At 36.9% G+C, this 13,124-nt stretch overlaps 3 protein-coding genes across 8 annotated transcripts in view; all 3 read left to right on the top strand.

Annotated features, from left to right (window-relative positions):
- The first annotated feature begins 104 nt into the window (after positions 1-104).
- LOC107865706 (putative pentatricopeptide repeat-containing protein At2g01510) lies at positions 105-1,526 on the top strand. The gene has a single exon (XM_047408926.1). The coding sequence runs from the start codon at positions 106-108 to the stop codon at positions 952-954; it is 849 nt and encodes a 282-aa protein (XP_047264882.1). The 5' UTR covers position 105; the 3' UTR covers positions 955-1,526.
- Positions 1,527-4,646: 3,120 nt separating this feature from the next.
- Positions 4,647-6,122, top strand: LOC107865705 (xyloglucan endotransglucosylase protein 6-like). The gene is made up of 2 exons (XM_047408925.1): positions 4,647-5,796; positions 5,894-6,122. The coding sequence occupies exons 1-2, from the start codon at positions 5,603-5,605 to the stop codon at positions 5,994-5,996; spliced, it is 297 nt and encodes a 98-aa protein (XP_047264881.1). The 5' UTR covers positions 4,647-5,602; the 3' UTR covers positions 5,997-6,122.
- Positions 6,123-6,921: 799 nt separating this feature from the next.
- Positions 6,922-13,124, top strand: part of LOC107864509 — an 18,600-nt gene continuing 12,397 nt past the window's right edge. Inside the window, exons 1-4 of one of the 6 annotated variants that reach the window (XR_007053337.1) lie at positions 7,476-7,612; positions 9,742-9,881; positions 10,145-10,261; positions 11,077-12,256. Coding sequence is in view for 2 of the 6 variants with exons in the window: in XM_047408923.1 (XP_047264879.1) it covers positions 7,475-7,612; positions 10,145-10,261; positions 11,077-11,082 (261 nt within the window). In the remaining 4 variants the exon portion in view is untranslated. Of the gene's footprint in view, positions 7,613-9,741; positions 9,882-10,144; positions 12,257-13,124 lie in introns of those variants that run through there. The other 5 variants (XM_047408923.1, XR_007053338.1, XR_001672653.2 and 2 more) reach the window with 5 other exon arrangements.

The raw sequence follows: 13,124 nt of genomic DNA, 5'->3' as shown, positions 1-13,124 counted from the left end.
GTTTTCAAAGAGATGCCTGATAGGAATATAGTATGTTGGAATGCACTTATTTCGGCATTTGCTCAGAATGGTGATGCCGAGGCCACATTTAGCTCCTTCACGGATATGATTGAATCAGGTCTCTATCCTGATTCTGTTAGTTTCCTCAGTGTTCTAACTGCCTGCAGCCACCATGGGCTTGTTGAAAAGGCACTAGGCTATTTTAATTCCATGAATCAAGTATATAATCTTGATCCAAGGAAAGAACATTATGTAACAATGATTGATGTGTTATGTAGAAGTGGACGATTCAATGAAGCAGAGAATCTGATTTCCGAAATGCCATTTGAACCGGATGAGATCATGTGGTCCTCAGTTTTAAACTCATGCAGAATTCATAAGAATCAAGACCTTGCCAAAAAGGCTGCCGACCAACTTTTCAAGATGGATGCTCTTAGAGATGCCGCTGCTTATGTCAACATGTCTAACATCTATGCTGAAGCAGGCAAGTGGGAAAATGTGGCAAAAGTCAAGAAGGCTATGAGGGAACGCGGAGTTAAAAAGGTCACTGCCTATAGCTGGGTTGAAATAGATCACAAAGTTCATGTGTTCACTGCAAATGATAGAACCCATCCACAAACTGAGCAGATTAGAAGAAAAATTGATTCATTGGTTGAGCTAATGGACAAGGAAGGTTACAAGCCTGATACAAGTTGTACCCTTCAAAATGTGAATGAGGAAACGAAAATAGAATCACTCAAATATCACAGTGAGAGGTTGGCCATTGCCTTTGCATTGATTAATACTCCAGAAGGATCACCTATTATCATTATGAAAAACTTGCGAGCTTGCGTAGATTGTCATGCTGCAATTAAAGTTATCTCAAAAATTTTTGGAAGGGAGATCACGGTGCGAGATTCAAGTAGGTTCCATCATTTTAGAGATGGATTATGTTCATGTGAGGATTACTGGTGAGATATGGATGGATGATTCTCAGATCATTTCATTTGCTTTGTTGTGCTTCCTCTTCTCTATAATTGGAATTCATAAAATCCGGAGATTTTGGCAATTTATCCTTGAGGTGATTATGATAATTGGAATTTTCTGTAAGGGATGACTCAGCCCAATTGCAGTTCTTGGATCCAAAACTTGTGGCTGTGAACTACTCCAATTATTTTCTCTATATGTTGCGCGTTTGGAACTTTTCAAAATGAAGTCACATGGAGAACCAAGTTCTGCTTTCTCCTGAAGAACACTCCATCTTTCTGCAAGAGCTCACTGGTTTTCTCCCTTAACTACGAATTACTAATGCTTCATCAATAAGAACAGTATTTTCTGTTTGGAGAGGGAGGGGTTCTGGTTTCTCTTCTTGGAAATGCAAACATGACTTTGCAGAGTGTACATCAGTCTCATCTTCAAGAGAGAGCTGGTTGGAAGAGCCTGATTCTAAAAATGAGACTGGAGCTGACAAGTGTTCATAGTGGTGTATTTCTAGCGCTTTGTGCTCATCAAAGACCCAGAAGAGGTGGTCAGTAGACACCTTACGCTTCATGCAGGTAACTTTCCGATTCTTTACTCCCTCATTTCTCATTTGACAAGAGTTGACAACAGTAAGATGCATCTATTCCAGTTTTTATGACGTAGACAACAATTTTTTTGTCTTAGGAGCATACACATCTAAAGGATGCATATGGAAATGAAGACTGGTATCAAGTTGATTGTCACTAAATCCTACTTATGTATTTTTTTCATTTTTGTCCATTAATGTTTTCCCTTATTGTTTCTCACAACTTTACCTCCCTCGAAAGGATAAAGGGATTTCACTATGTAGAATGAATAATCTGAAACCAGTGAATTCAAGATGTTATTTATTTTAAAGTTGATCTTCGATTTCTTCTATTTTAGTAGTAAATCATAGTTGGTTATTTTCAATTTGTTACTGGTTACTATCATAATGTGGTTCTCTACAAATTCTGATAGCGATGAGAGAACATGCATGAACAGCAGAAATAAAAGTAAGTATAAAAGAAAAAAGATTGGAATAATAGTAGTTACATGCATATTTAATCTATCTGCTGCTTATCGAGATTGTCATGAAAGGTGTTTAACCTTTTAATGCAGGATGTGATAGACATGGCTGAATCAATTTAAAAGAACTGGGGATATGTGCACATGTATGGACCTTTTTACTATCTCATCATCCTCACTTTCTTTTGCTTTGTTGGAAATTTTGTTTTGACTTTGCATAAATTAAAATGACTTCTGCGAGTGGATTGTTTTGTGAGCTTAATGATGTGGGAGTCATCAATACTTCATCAATTTTTAGCATTTGATAGGGGAAAGGTGTTTTTGGAAGTGTAAAACTGGTACCTGTCGCTTATTTTATATATGTCTAAGGATCTGCGTAGCTAAAATACTTCGTTTGGTGTAATGCCTTCCCAACCTTTTCTTTTGAGTGGGTAAAAAGGAAAATGAGACATGTGAGAGGAGAAAACTAGAATGTGGGATAATAATATTCGTTGAATAACTTAAACTAAACAACAAAGGTTCCAAAGTTCGAGTAATTGAAAATCTACCATTTCATCTGCCTGGAAATTAGGCTCTTTTGTCTCTTTCTTTTTTTTTCCCAAAAAAGGAGATAACAAAGGTTGGTTGACAATTACCTTACCTTCCTGGCCCTATTTGGTTTTAAAAGGCAAGTTATTTTTTGGATCCATCTGACTTGGCTGTGCACTTGAGCCTATAATGGCTTCTATGGCTGAGTTTTGACTAGTCTTGCATTGTTTTTCCTGTCCTAGTTTTGTATCTATGTTTAACTACGTCATTGCTCTCCTACCTGCATGAAGGTTTTTCGAAATAACTTGTACCATTGTTCTAATCTGATTTTTATTTATCCACCACTTCAGGTGTTAATACAGGTCATTGTAGGTCCTCTTTTCCTAGATTTGTCTTGCAATATAGGTTGTTCTTTCGTTCTTTTTTCTTCTGGTGCTTATACTCCTGTTTGTGCAGCACTTTATGGATCAAAGGAAGATGCTCTTGATTATGTCAAATGGGCGAAGGATGTCAAACTTTTTGATATGTTGGTCCAGAGATTTTCATCATCATGGGTCATGCCTTTCCAAGATTGAAGCTGCATTATAAGCCCTCTTTGTAGAAGCAGGTCACGCAAAATGATTAACTCTGTCCCTGCATGCTGTAGTTGGTATTTTCTGCATTACTGGCTACTTCATGGATAGTTACTTGGAAGAATTTCTTTTCTTCACGGCGCATATGTGTTGAAGGACTTTATTCTCAATTTGATAGCTAAAGTGGCTAAATACCCTTAAGCTTCTGTTAAAGGACGTCATGCTTAGTTACTTGAAGGGCTGATTACTGCCAGTTCTGTTTGCTATGGTAGCTTTTTACGCTCAGGATATGACTTCTTCGAAACCGGCTTCAAAATGTTACAAATCATTACAAGAGTGAGCTGTCTGTGTCAAAATCACGTTGTAGTGTTGCTTCTTTACTAATCCATATGACTTGATACTTTGTCCCAGAGATCACCTTCTTTGATTTTCCCTCTTAGTTTTGACTAGTTAGAGAGCGGTCGAATAACAACTTCTACTTGCTTCTAGTTTTGATCTGCTAGTATGTGATAAGATTCCTCAAGAGTGTCTCATCCATGATATTCTATATCTCATAATTTTAATAGTTTCATTCTGCTTAATTCTTTTCCAGATGCATCCTTCAATAATATATCATTCTTGAGGCTTGAACAGCGGCTACTAGCATTATTCTCCAGGTGGTGGAGGGGCCTGCTTATGGGTGTCTACTGTCTACTAATCTCAACTCCTGCTGGTACATAAACCCTGGCAGCTTAACTCATTCCCTGATCCTGTGGCTGATATGAAGCCATCGGGGATTAATTCTAGTATGTGTAGCATGAAGATATTGATTGGGTGATTCATATGAAGAAATTGCACAACTATTCAAATGTGGCAGAATTTCAGATTTTTGTTCCGACTTAGCACTTATCGCCATGATATATTTGACAGTTGGCCTGAATTTGCTATGCAATGAGTTTCAAAGATGATTTCATCTTCGCACCCTGTAATCAGTACAGAGGTAGGACAGCACCCTATAAGCAGTATACAGGTTGGACAGGCGGGAGGGATCCACATGGTAGAGAGGGGGGTCACCTCACCCGGTTAACTTCAGGGGAAAAATCCGTGTATATATCTTGAGAAACGACCACACGGTTCACTCGGCACAGTTAGACACAAAAGCAGATTAGGGGCACATTTAGAATTTGTTGCTTACTGCCTCTCTTGTGTGCGAGATGATCTGGATTCGGAGCCAGTTGCTACATCCCTTTTTTTCTTTTCATTTTTGGCCGAATGACTAGATTTTTTAAATTGCTTTTTTGCTTTTTAAATTTAGTTTCCCACCACCACCCTTTTTCTTTTAATTAAACCAACCCTTTTATAAGTCCCGGATCAATTTCTCTTTCCATAACTATGTTAAGTATAGTTGTATTCCACTATCTTCAACTCTTGGATCCCACCTCTAGTTGAACCAATAATATGCTTGCGCATTTGACTTAGGCTATTCTTACATATACTTCTTTTTTTCTCACGTTCAATTGATTGAATTAGACATTGCAATTCAACCAATTTGAAATCCCCCTAAATTATGAGAAATGTAATGAACAATCATAGTGTTACTTTAGTGGGTGGGTTGTTGCCAACAGAACTTTCGGCAGTATATACTCTACATTTTGTGTCTTGCTTCATTTTACCACCTAATAACTAACTTCCCACTTGTTCCCCCTTCCCATAATGTCTTCTAATAAATACATTCATCATTATATGCCCATTAGAATTTCCATTGTAGAATTATTTGCACGTAAATATTTACTAGTATTAAAACTCTTAGTTAGTGGACTGCAGCAAACATCAACAAAAGAATTAGAGTAAAGGCTGCCGTGCTGACGAAACAGTGCCATGGCTGACACTAAAACTCTCTTGCTCTCTGTACTCCATGCATGATACTAATATATTAAAGAAAAAAAAAAAGTAGTCTAGTACTATTTTACTATGTTAATACAACTCATATATAAAACTAGAGTGGCTCCAAGTTCTTGATTCGCACTTTCCTGATAGAGCGATAGACTTGAACCTTTTTCTTTTGGATTCTAAAATTGATCGGGTTCAAGTTCCAGACAACAATGTCATCCTCTGTGATTGTCTTTTTGGTACTATCTATGCTGCTAAGCACAGGTGCCTGTGTCAACTTCACCGATGTTTTCGAGTCCAGTTGGGCACCTGATCATATTGCTGTTGTAGGAGACCAAGTTACTCTCACCCTGGACAATACTTCTGGTAAGGCTTCATTCATGCACTTTCATGTCTTATATTATTGCCTATTCAAGGCAATATAATTACATAACCATTTGATTAATTATGTTCATATTCACAAAGGCTGCGGATTTGAGTCGAAGATCAAGTACTTATTTGGGAAAGCCAGTGCACAGATCAAACTAGTTGCTTTTTATGTACATTCATCAAGGCCAATATATTGTTTCTTCAAACTATAACTACTGGTCTAATGCTACTAATTACTGGAAATATGTGGTTTGTAGATGTCATCAGAGGGTGCTAATCACGACGAACTGGACTTTGAGTTTCTTGGAAATGTTTCAGGAGAACCATACCTAGTACAAACAAACGTGTACGTGAATGGCACCGGAGATCGAGAGCAGAGGCACAGTCTGTGGTTCGATCCAACAGCAGACTTCCACACCTACTCTTTCTTCTGGAATCATCGAACTATCATGTAATTAATTCTTATCCTAGAATTTTATACTGTCGGTGTATATAAGTTAAATCCAACACTAAAAATGAAGAGTACTTTGAAATTTGAGTTTTCGCAGCTTTTCAGCTGATGAGGTTCCGATTAGAGTGTTCAACAAGAAGGAGAAAAAAGGCGTTCCATACCCGAAAAATCAAGGCATGGGAATCTACGGATCATTGTAGAATGCAGACGACTGGGCTACACAAGGAGGGAGAGTGATAGCTAAATTTATATTAATTTTAAAAATTGTATGTCTTTGAGACAACTTCCTTTATTGTGACCCCATCTCTTTAACATCTTCACTAATTTTTAATTTCACATCAACAAATCACCATATTTATAGATCAAAACAGCACATAATCAAATCATTCAAACAACTTTCTCTCATTTTATCCTCACTATGCAGCGCTAATTCCAATCGACTTTTTTCCAAATATTAACTAACTGAAATTTTGATAATAGGAAGTCAAGTAATTTGAAGAAGTTAAGTCTTTCATAAAATAGGAAAAGAAAAGGGAAATCATTTTGGGCAAACAACATAAATTCCGACAATTTGAAGCTTAGTTATAGAAAATCTCGACATTTTACATAATTACTGAAAATTCCAATTTTGGATCTGTCGAATATATAATGAGCTCCCGATACATCCAATGAAGACACATTTTTTTCCCTTTGCAATACATAATTAGCTCCAGATACATTTTTTCCAATCTTGAGTCTGTTGAGATACATAATACATCAACAAAGATACATTTTTCCTTTGAAAAGATACATAATTAACTTCCGATACATTTTTTCGATTTTGAGTCTATCGAGATACATAATTAGCTTCCCGATACATCCAACGAAGATACATAATTAGTTGAAATTTTTGTAACTACTTTGTAAGAGTAGGAATTTGTGTAAATATAGTAGCCGTTTGGCCATGAAAAGTTTTCACTTTTTTTCGAAAATTTATTTCACTTCAGTGAAAATTGTATGTGTTTGACCATAAGAATTCCAAATATAATTTCAAAATTGTATTTGGAAAATTTCACTTTTTTCCCTCATTTTGAACTTGGGACAAAATTGGACCTTAATAATTGCACGGTCCAAGACCCAAGTAGATTAGAATATTCCGTTATCCGTTACCCGCCTTAACCCGTTTACAGTCTCCCTCTCTCTCTCTCTCTCTCTCTTACAACCAAATTTTCTCAATGAAGAAAGCAAAATAATACACAACCAAATTACTTGAATTTACTTCCAATCATAACAACGCTGTGAGTTCGAGTCACCAATAGAGGAAAAAAGACGGGAGCTCAAGCTCAGAGGAAGTAAATTCAAGTAAAAAGATGAATGCAATTCATCTGAGCAGCAGCCCTTTTCTTCATTTCTACTCTTTTCATTTCCCAAATCGAAACCATTTAAAAATTCAAGAATCAAAGCATCATCATCAGAAAAAGAAGAAAGGAATAAAGAAATTCCAGTTTGTACAGAAAGGGCATGTCGAAAACAGGGATCTTTAGATACCCTTCAAGTTTTATCCGGGATTGCTCCTCCTTTTGTATCTGTTAATTCGTGTGGGTGTCTTGGACGTTGTGGAGCTGGGCCTAACGTGGTCGTTTTACCGGGTCCTGAATTTATCAAGCATTGTGGTACTGCTACTCGAGCTGCTGAAGTTATGAGGTTTGTTTGTTTTGGTAGGGATGAAGTTGAAGAGGAGAGTAGGAGAAGTTTGGAGGCTTTAGCTTTGAGGAAAAGAGCTGAGGATGAGAGGGGTAATGGTAATTACTGCGAGGCTCATCGTTTGCTTTCACAGGTGTGTGCTAGTGGTTTCATACTTTACTGAATTAGTACACTCCCTCAGTTTGTATGGTTTTGACTTGACACAGAGTTTGAGAAAGTGAAAGTCTTTTGAATTATGTGGTCTTTGTCTGCATCCCTGCCTGTAGTTTCTTGGAGTCTCTTGTTCGTGGTGTATTGGTGATAACTATGTTTTTTGAATAGATATTTTATAGTATTACCTTGTGCGTGTCCTGTTTCCGTTATTATCCTTTGCTATCTAACGGTATGATATCCCTTGTTGTTGTTTGCTTTTATGTGTTTTGTTTGTTATATGATTATCTGTCTTGAGTCGAGGGTCTATCGGGAAACGGCCTCTCCACTTCATCTGAGGTAGTGGTATGGACAGCCTAGACTTTACCCTCCTAGACCCCACTTGATTGGAATACACTGGGTATGTTGTTTTTGTTGTAGAATGTATCAAAATGTCCTTTAATTTTGTGGTCCGGAACATGTCATGTGGAAATTAGAATTAAAGAGTTGCCAAAAATGGCACAAGGCATTCTTTTTTAAAGGGATTAATAGGAAAGTACGACAAAAAAAACTGAAATGGAGGGATTATATTTCTTTGAAGTACTTCTGAAGAATGCAATCGATTATGAAGTTAAAAGGGTGTCGTAGTGCGATGACCATTGAACTTTTTTTTTTTGTGACTGTCTTAACTGGATAGAGCGTGTTAGAATGAATACTAATGCATCAATTACCACTTTGATTTAGTATAATGAATTTGAGACCACCGGAGTAGTTCATGATAAAAATGGTGAAGGAACAATTGAAAAAATGAGAACATGATTGATTCACATAATTTTCAACTTAGAGATGGCACGGTTTATCAGAATCTTGAGGTGTAAATGTTCGAATCAACTTTTCCTTTCAAGGTTATCGAATTAAAGAATTTCCAATCTTAGACAGATATTAATGGTCAAGGTGGAAAGATTGATATCCTTCAAAATTCTAAAAGCTTAGACAAGACATGTATCATGAGGCTTTCCAGACAATATATTATCTAGTCTGCCTCAAGGAGTCTTTTCCTTTCAGATATCTATCAAAGGAATTTTACTCTTTAAACACCTTTCTTAGTTGCCTTGAGAATTGAAGTACTGATTTTTCTATTGAGATGGTGATAATGAGAGAATGAGAAAATGTTGGGCTGTAGATAGTGGTTCATTCACCAGAGTGAAATACTTGTGTTTCACAAGTACAAGAAAGAATTATAATTCTCTTATTACATATCTTTTTAGCTAGTTCGGTAAGATTTCTGCCAGTGGATAAGTAGTCGGCAGCTTTCTACACCCAATGGTGTGACCTAAGGGTCAATGAAGTTAAAATGGATCACGAGATCATTGTATCAATTCCAGAGGCAACAAATTTGTGTGATCTCTTCCCATCTTTCTAAGCATTGGTGGGCATAGTTGTGCGGTATTTGTTTTGGTGAGATGTAACAATACCGATCAAGGTGCATGCAAGCTGATCCAGGCACCATCATTAACCAAAAAAGTATAAAAGAAAAAGTCTCCAGATTCTTGACAGCACTCACTAGTTTGGATGGATTACTTTGAACCTCATTGTCCCTCGTCAAATGCATCAGAAAAGAAAACAGTTACTGTTGAGGCATTCGATCTCCTTTCTCTGTTGCTTCATTAAAGAGCTTACAAATGAGGCTATAATCCTTTCACTATTTCTGTGTTTCCATTGTTACTTATATATTAGCAGGTCTCGTTTAGATTTGGCCTGTTTGTTGCATCCACTATCTAATACATGATTGGTGTCTAAGGGCACTAATGCTGCCATTCTTTTGTGCATGCTATTGACCTAAAACCGTTTGGAGGTGTCCATATTATGCTGAAAGACAGGTTTTTGTGTTTAAAGTCTCTTTTACATGGAATGCTGGGACCTTTGTAATCAAATAAATCAGAAAAATATCCTAAATCTCTCTGTTATTCACATGATTGTGTTGAATTTTTTACGAAAACAACCATCATTATTCTGGCTCTCGGCTTCCTTTCTGAGTTTTCTTAAAGTCATTAGAGAAACTCTCGGATCACTAGATTTTGTTCTGCTTCCAAATTTATATTTAATAATTGTCAGTAATGCCTTGTTGTATAGATGGTCAGAATGCATGTGACGATGTGACCAACAAGATGCTGAAATAAGTGTCTTCATCAGGTCTGCTGTGGAGTTGGCAATGGGAAATTGCACTTGATGATGCTAAGGAGGCGTTGACTATTGCTCCCAATTATCCTGAAGTAATTTGATTATTTATTACTTCTGCTGCAGTATACATGAAAAGCCTGTTTTGTGCTTAAACTTAACAAACTCATATTAGCTTTAGTCATAAGGACACAGTCCACTTCATTTCCACTTCAGAATAGAGTAGATACAATGTATGATTGCATAATATCTGTACTCTCTTTCTGCAATTTGTTTAGGAACTAGGAAGAACATTAAATTACTCCATCTACTATTAATCTCTACTTGCAAATATTTATTACATATAATTCTTTTACAGGGCTATATTTCCAAAGGTGATGCTTTTATGGCTTTGGATCAAGTTGATGCAGCTGAGAAGTCATACTCCATGGCTTTAGAGATAGATCCATCCATCCGACATTCAAAATCTTTCAAGGTGCAGTTCATGTTTGTTGTAGTTCTATAGTAATATTGGTTTATCTTTTTTGCATCTGTTCTACGCTGCAGGTCCCACGACCCCTTGGGTTTATCCTGCATTTGGAAGAAGTAGAAAAAGGAATAAATATAGTGATAATTTGATTTTTTGTCGCCATAGTAAATAGGAGATAAAATCGAATTTAATTCTTCATTTTTACAAAAACTTCGCCAAAAAAAAAAAAGCTTATTTATTAAGGTCGACTTCCTAGCATTAACTTTTGGCGATACCAAACACGAATACAAAATTTCTTCAACCAATGAGGGTGCTATTTGAGAAGTAATTGGAATCTGATATAGTTCATTTGGTAGTAGTTTAAATCAGGTTATTACGTGGTAGAAGTCTTTAGTCTATCCAGTTGTGTCAATAACTAAATAAAGCTCTCTATCAATAGGTAATATCTTAATAACTGATAGTCTAGTTCCAATAAGATAAGGCTGGAAAAGCACATAAAATGCAAGATTGTAAAATTGCTGTGAAAGTGAATGGTTGGTTATGGATACTTTGAAGGAAAAGGGGATTGAGGCAGGGTAACTTCATGTTTCCATTGTTATTTGTTTTAGTGATGGATTACCTGTCCAGGATTCTGAAAAGGATGAGTGGTTTGCCTGATTTCAGATTCCATTAACTTACTCATTTGGTGTTTGCTAATGACTTAATTATCTTTCGTAAGGGGGCATTAGCATCAGTGTCTAGAGTAAAGGAGGCCTTAGGTCATTTTAGCCAAGCCACTGGACTGGAGGCAAATTGTGAGGAATCGAACATATTTTTGGCAGGAATAGATGCTGTCACTGAAGAGAATATCTCAAGAAGAAATGGAATAATAGGCACCTTACCGATCAGTGTCTAGGGGTCCCTTTGTCACATTAGAAATGGAAGGGAAGAACATTGATTGTCATCAACTGGTGGGAAAAATCACTAGCAGAATTAATAATGGCTATTGCAAGCAACTTCCATGTGTCGGGCGTCTGCAAATTATTAACTATGTTCTTTTTTCCATTTACAACTTTTGGGGAGCTATTTTCATCCTCAGCAGGTGCTCAAAGAGGTGGACAGGAAATGCCGAGAGTACCTATGGGTTAGTCGGACAGAGAAGAGGAAAATATCCCTAGTAGCTTGGTACAAGGTGTGTGTACCAAAGAAATATGGGGGGTTGAACATAATAGGGTGCAAAAGTTGGAATATTGCCTCTGTGGAAAAATTGGTTTGACAACCGGCAAATAAGAAGGATGTGTTGTGGGTGAAATGGGCACATGAAGTGTATATGTAGACTACTACTAATTTCTGGGAACATAAACCACCTCAAGAAAGTAGTTGGTATTGGCGAAAGTTAAATGCTATCAAGCTGCATATGTTGGACTGGTATCATAGGGGTCATTACAAGTTGACTGCAACTGGTGCATACTCATTCACAAGTAGCTACATTGCAATGGGTGATTGCACCAAGTGGAGGGAAGTTGAAATGATCTGGAGTTCTGTTATGCTACCTAGGCAGAGACTGATTCTGTGGTTGCCGTTCCAGAATAAGTTGCTGACGAAGACAAGACTACAAAGATTAAATATTCTAGTGGAGGATACCAAGTGTTGTCTCTGTGATGCTGCCGAGGAAATTCAAAGGCACTTAATGGGTCACTGCAAATGGATTACAGTGGGAACTCTATCCAACTGGCTTGGACTACATGTCATGGATAGGGATGTGCAAAGCAGTATCAGGTGGATAAGTAACAGGCACTGGAGACAGTTTTAGAAGCAAACAGTTGCATCAGTTTTGGGGGCTATGATATACCACACTTGGCAAGCTAGGTATAAGAAAGTTTTCCAGCATACAACCACACATACGAGTTTAGTCATTGCACAGATACAGAAAGGAGTAATGTAGACAACAAGTTTATGTAAAGAGTCTAAGAGAGCTCGCAGATGTCAATATTGGATACAACAAATTTGTATTTAGTGTTTGGTAGTGCTGGTTTCCTGGGTTCTAGTTAGCTCACTGCACCTTCCTAGAAGGTGGCAGTCGACTACTAGATACTCTTTAGTTTGCAATTGTTTCTTGTTAGATGGTAATAGTTAATAATTACCAAAAAAAAAGTGCTGCCAATATTGGAGGAACAAAACAATTTTAATATTTACATTCCCAAGTAAATCTGAAATGATTTACCAAGTTAAGAATTTGCTACAAGCTGCTGGGGAAAACATTAAGCTTTTATACTCCCTCCGTCCCATTTTACCTGTCCCAAATTGGGACGGCACAACTATTAAGGAAACAATGATTGGTAATGTAACTTTACCATTTTGCCCCTCTTAATTGTGTCTTGTTGTTAGTTTCAATATTGATGGATGGCTAATACCAAAGCACCATTTATATTCTTAATGGTGTACTCTTAATGGTATTCATCTTTGCAATATTTTTCAAGAATGCTAATAATAAGGAGTAATCAATTACACTAAGGGTATAATGGAAAAAAAAATTGTCTTGTCTTGATAAGTAAAAAATGCCAAATAAAATGGGACAACAAATTAGGAAATTTGGGACAAGTGAAATGAGACGGAGGAAGTATAGCTCTACTACTCCCTCCGCCCAGCAATACTTCTCCACTACTGACTTGGCACACACACATGTTAAGAAACTATAATAATAGAGGCAGTTTTACTATATCACTCTTTTGAATATAATAAAATGCATCGAGTAATGAATGTAATACTTAATAACAAGAGTAGAATGGGTAGAAAGGGTTAAATATTCATTGATTTTCCACACTGGACCAGTATTGTTGGACGTCTATTTTTAGTATAGCGGACAAGTATTGTTGGACGGAGGGAGTAA

The sequence above is a fragment of the Capsicum annuum genome, chromosome 3 (genome assembly GCF_002878395.1).
Source record: "Capsicum annuum cultivar UCD-10X-F1 chromosome 3, UCD10Xv1.1, whole genome shotgun sequence".
In the NCBI taxonomy this organism is placed as follows: domain Eukaryota; kingdom Viridiplantae; phylum Streptophyta; class Magnoliopsida; order Solanales; family Solanaceae; genus Capsicum; species Capsicum annuum.
This window is presented reverse-complemented; position numbering and strand designations above follow the sequence as displayed.

Excerpts from the sequence above, each read along its gene's own strand:
- LOC107865706 (XM_047408926.1), top strand. The coding sequence starts at position 106 with ATGATTGAATCAGGTCTCTATCCTGATTCTGTTAGTTTCCTCAGTGTT.
- LOC107865705 (XM_047408925.1), top strand. The coding sequence starts at position 5,603 with ATGTCATCAGAGGGTGCTAATCACGACGAACTGGACTTTGAGTTTCTT. Across the intron at positions 5,797-5,893 it reads TGGAATCATCGAACTATCAT|CTTTTCAGCTGATGAGGTTC; the intron begins GTAATTAATTCT and ends GAGTTTTCGCAG.